The following is a 4,448-nucleotide window of genomic DNA, read 5'->3' as shown; positions in this document are numbered from 1 at the left end:
AACACCAACAATGTCTGTATGTACATGTTGTATAGAATATACATTGTTCCCAAACTTTTTCATGGCTTTAAGCTTTAATTCCTTTTCATGTCTTTCTGCCGGTTTCATTCTATCCAATGATAATCAAATATTTGCCATTTGTCTTTTCTGGGAAAAAGAAAAAAGACTGAATACCATTTATGCCCAGATTTTGCAAACTCAATTTTGATGAAGCAATAGTGCTGCACTGCACATCTAGGGCTATTTAGATATGCACACCAAACTTATTTTTGGCATATAATCATATGATAAAATCTATTTGTTTCTAATATAATTGTTATGAAGATTAAACTGATCATAATTAGTTTGGGTTCACATTTTCGCAATGCATGTTACTTGAAAAAAATACAAGCACACAATTTCCTAAACCTCACCAGTTGTTGCTTATGTTACTTTGTTATTCATCGCAGCAGTGGTACAAAATGTACCTCTCCATGGTTCGTCGACATTCAGAACAAGTCACCATTTCCGGCAACCGACTGGCAGTGGCTGGTAGAACAAGTCGGTTGCAATGATGTGGGGTCGGATTCTGCAAAAAGTAATCATGAATTGCCGACACCAATCCTTTTGTTTGCACATCTTCAGCCCACAGATTATAATCTGATAAGCAAGTTAAAAATGTAGTCCCCCTGGCTTTGGTGAACTCTGTTGAACCTTTACCAAGCAAGGCCCATCCATACCCTTCACCGCCATCATATGAAAGCAATGTCATGATTTCTTGAGTTGTGGGATCATTCTCATCTGCTTTACCAAGTTGGTGCTTCGAGTTCCACATGCTTTCGATCCGAATCCAGAAGTACCAAATAGCAGTTATGTCTGGCAAGCAATGGCTAAGTTTTTCTTCATTGATAATAGCCATGTTTCTACGGATATTCTCCTTTGGATTTCTCTTTCCGACATAAACCATTTCCATTGCAATGCCACAAGCTCTTGCAGCAGTTTTTACAGTGTGTGTGAAATTCCTGATCCACTCTATATCCTCTCCCCCATACAAGAATATGAATCTTTCTTCTGATATCTGATAAATCATAAAATTTCATGTTATTAATGCATGAGTGAGTTTATATGGATAACGAAATGAGCCGAAAACCGCAAAAGAATGACAATAAACATACCCATTTCAGAATCACAGGATCAATACCATCCACAAGAAAGTCAAGTGTCAAAGTCTCAGCTTTCCATAAAGCATCTTCCTTAGCAATGGTGAAAGGGAAGGCCAAATTGCCCCAAATCCACATCATGTGAATTGCATTAGAACATGTAACCCTTCCTTGAGGATCTAAAACCACAACGATAGGCTTCTGCTCGAACCCCCACTCTTCCTTGATGAACTTGAACACCGCCCGATTAAGCAATGAAGGGTGGCGCAATGTGAACCATGTCATAGTTGCTGTCAGATTCTCAAATATACGTTGCTTGATCTTAGACAACGAGACAGATGAGTCTAGGACTGGCAGCCACACTAACTCGTATGGATTCTGGTCCAGGCTGTTTGATTGCCTTCTGGACTCCTCGTATATCTGTTGAAGAATGACGACTTCATCTTGCAAGATGTCTAGATCTGATATCAGCAATAGAACATTTCTTTTCCTTAGAACATCAACACTAACCTGGTTTTGTCATATAAATTGGTACACGGCTAATCAGGATCTTGGAAAACAGAACACTAGACTGTCTCTAACATCTATGTTATTCCTATTTCGATATACATCCAACATGGGTAGTATTAAGTTTCTCCATGTATTTAGAGGTTTATATCACCAATCCTTCATGGATATGCACCTAGACCCAAATGCAAGTGTTGTATGAATTAATTGAGCTAAACTCCAAGTAACTTTAGTTTGCTATTTAAATGGCTTAAAAGAGATAGTTAAAATAAAGCAGAGAATAATAGGAAATAAGAGCAAACCCTTTTCTTGTTGGTCCCATCAACTAGTGGAAGTGGATCATCCTTTGGGTTAATCAACGCCTTGAGAACCTTAATGTTGTCAATTTGGGCGGCATTAAACAAATATTGAAGGTTCTGATAGGCTTCTATAAATTTTCTTTCATCTGCACTAGGAAGGAACCTCATTAAAACGGTGACCATATAAATATAAGATCACATTTCTTAAATATTCGAGTCAATTTCTGAAGAATAGCGTATTAGCCAGTATAAATAAGCTCACCTATTTGCTTATGGCAGATAGCCAGTAGACCTACTAGATGGCTGTGCATGGTGCTGAGCTTGTGTACTGAGCTTGATAGCTCCCAGGATTCCAAGGATGAAAGAAACCTGAAACATGGAACTTCTTATACTAATAGTGCCAAATTGGGGATCTTCTAGGTGACTGCAGTTCATAAATTATAGCATCAACGGCATATAAATTATGCGAACTTAACTCATTTTCTGATCCTGAAAGACCAGTAATCTGAGATGCAGTAGCCAACATGCTTCTGATGGTCCAGTAGATAGCTACCGGTATATGATCCATGGCTGCCGATACTGCAGCGGCAACATCTTCCGTAACATAATTAGATGGTATTTCCTTAAACTCAACTAAACACTTAGCAATATCTAGCATGGCTGTAATGAGATCTTTAATTGTGTCAAACCGAGATTTCAACATGGTTGAATGTTGTAAAATTCCTGGTACTTGTTTGAGGATTGCAAGGTTTTTGGCTAGTTGGTTTGAGGTGTAGCACTGGGCTAGGAGCCAGAATTCGCCATAGTTAACTGCGAAAGCTGATAAAGCTATCACCAATTTGGCATCCCATGGGTAGTTGGATACCATGCTCAATATGGACATTGTTGTTGCATGTTCTTCCCTAGTTTCACTGCATTTCCGTGCCATCTGCAATACCATAATTACTTCCTTTTTTAGTCACAAATATATATACTGACATGTATATAGAGAGTGAATTTCATAATTAATAACCTCAATTGAGATTCTATCAATGAGAAAAGACAAAGTTTCAAGCATGTCAGTAATATTGGTTTGGTAGTTGGTCTGGTGTTGGAATGCTTCAGTTCCTGTAGCTTGCTTACCCTGTAAGACAAGTTTGTAGGGAAGTTTATATTTGCTCAAGTGTAGGAAACTAATCCAAAATACAAGAAGAAATAGAGTCTAGGCCATGGAATTGTTACAGTTTCAACAATGGCATCACCACTTGGGGCGGCAAAACTTAAGATGTCTTCAACAATATGCAGAAGAGGTCGAACATCAATGGCTCGTCCATCAGGAACATGAACTGCCTGAATTTGCTTTAACATCAAACCATCATTGGATGTTGAAAAGCTCAGCCTTATACCTCTGTCGGATTGCTGCATTTTAGTTGCAGGTTCTAGGATGGATTCCATTAATTAGGCCTCTAATGCAGTACTCCACATTGAGGGTTCTGTTGGAAGGAAACAACAAACGAAATGTGCTTATATAATAAAGCCAAGCTGAATCTACTTCCTTGTTTGCTTGCTTCTTGAAAATTTTCAAAGATGACACAAGAAAATCTGCATAAAAATATGGGTTATTCAAACAGGCTGCTCTAGCATTTTTCGCCATAAGTTGATAATTAAAACGATCGTTTGTTACCATTTGTTCCAATGTCATGATTGAGAATCAAACAAAGTGAAGAGGAAAGAAAAGGTGGCAAGTTATGAAGCTTTGTTCTTTGCTTCTTCTTTAGGCATTGAATAAAGGCTTATTACTGTTCATAAATACCAGAAAAATTAAAGGAGTTGAATTAAATCATATCATTATTTTTAAGATGTAATTGGAATTGGAATCTAAATACTTGCAATCTTATCCATGATACACTCGTGTTTTAGTAAATTTAATAGTCTATGTGCAAATGTTTCATATGAATTTTTTTTTTCAATTTATGTTGGTCTCTGATATTCATTCCATATTATATTGAACTAATTTTAATTATAATTTATCATGAATCTTCATTTCTTACTATAATATTTAATTTATTTATTCTTACCATAAATTATTTTTATTATATAACTAAATATATAAAAACAAAGATATCATCATTTCAAAATTAAAACCAAACACAAATAATAGAAATAATCAATTTTAAATACAATTAAAAATAAGAAATTAGAATAAAAATAAATCAAATATGTACTTTTTGAAATATATGAAACCAATGAATGGACAAATATGAAGCAAAGCTGTCTTGAAAAATATTAATAGAATTTTAAGGATTGAATTATGAGAAATTTTGGTAATTCATTTTGGGAGGAAAGGTATTTCGTAATTAACTTTATTATAAACAATAATTTTTTTTTGGAGGTATTTAAGGTTGCACTTCTTTCCCTAAAACCAATTTTTGAAAAAAAATTATTTAACTTTTTAGAAAGATTAATATTTTTTTTGTGTTTGGAAGAGTTTGTGTAGAATGTTTTTTTTTTGTTGTTTAGCAAA

General features: G+C 35.3%; 1 protein-coding gene across 1 annotated transcript; it reads right to left on the bottom strand.

Annotated features, from left to right (window-relative positions):
- Positions 1 to 237: 237 nt before the first annotated feature.
- Positions 238 to 3,604, bottom strand: LOC107926005 (protein SIEVE ELEMENT OCCLUSION B). The gene is made up of 7 exons (XM_016856772.2): positions 3,167 to 3,604; positions 2,958 to 3,068; positions 2,422 to 2,873; positions 2,208 to 2,314; positions 1,949 to 2,091; positions 1,155 to 1,649; positions 238 to 1,057 (listed from the first exon to the last, which is right to left on the bottom strand). The coding sequence occupies exons 1-7, from the start codon at positions 3,377 to 3,379 to the stop codon at positions 437 to 439; spliced, it is 2,142 nt and encodes a 713-aa protein (XP_016712261.1). The 5' UTR covers positions 3,380 to 3,604; the 3' UTR covers positions 238 to 436.
- Positions 3,605 to 4,448: the final 844 nt, after the last annotated feature.

The sequence above is a fragment of the Gossypium hirsutum genome, chromosome D04, assembly GCF_007990345.1.
Source record: "Gossypium hirsutum isolate 1008001.06 chromosome D04, Gossypium_hirsutum_v2.1, whole genome shotgun sequence".
In the NCBI taxonomy this organism is placed as follows: Eukaryota; Viridiplantae; Streptophyta; class Magnoliopsida; order Malvales; family Malvaceae; genus Gossypium; species Gossypium hirsutum.
This window is presented reverse-complemented; position numbering and strand designations above follow the sequence as displayed.

Coding starts and splice junctions, on each gene's coding strand:
- LOC107926005 (XM_016856772.2), bottom strand. CDS start 3,379: ATGGAATCCATCCTAGAACCTGCAACTAAAATGCAGCAATCCGACAGA. Junction 2,092..2,207: donor TATCTGCCATAAGCAAATAG/GTGAGCTTATTT, acceptor TTCCTAGTGCAG/ATGAAAGAAAATTTATAGAA. Junction 1,058..1,154: donor ATCCTGTGATTCTGAAATGG/GTATGTTTATTG, acceptor ATGATTTATCAG/ATATCAGAAGAAAGATTCAT.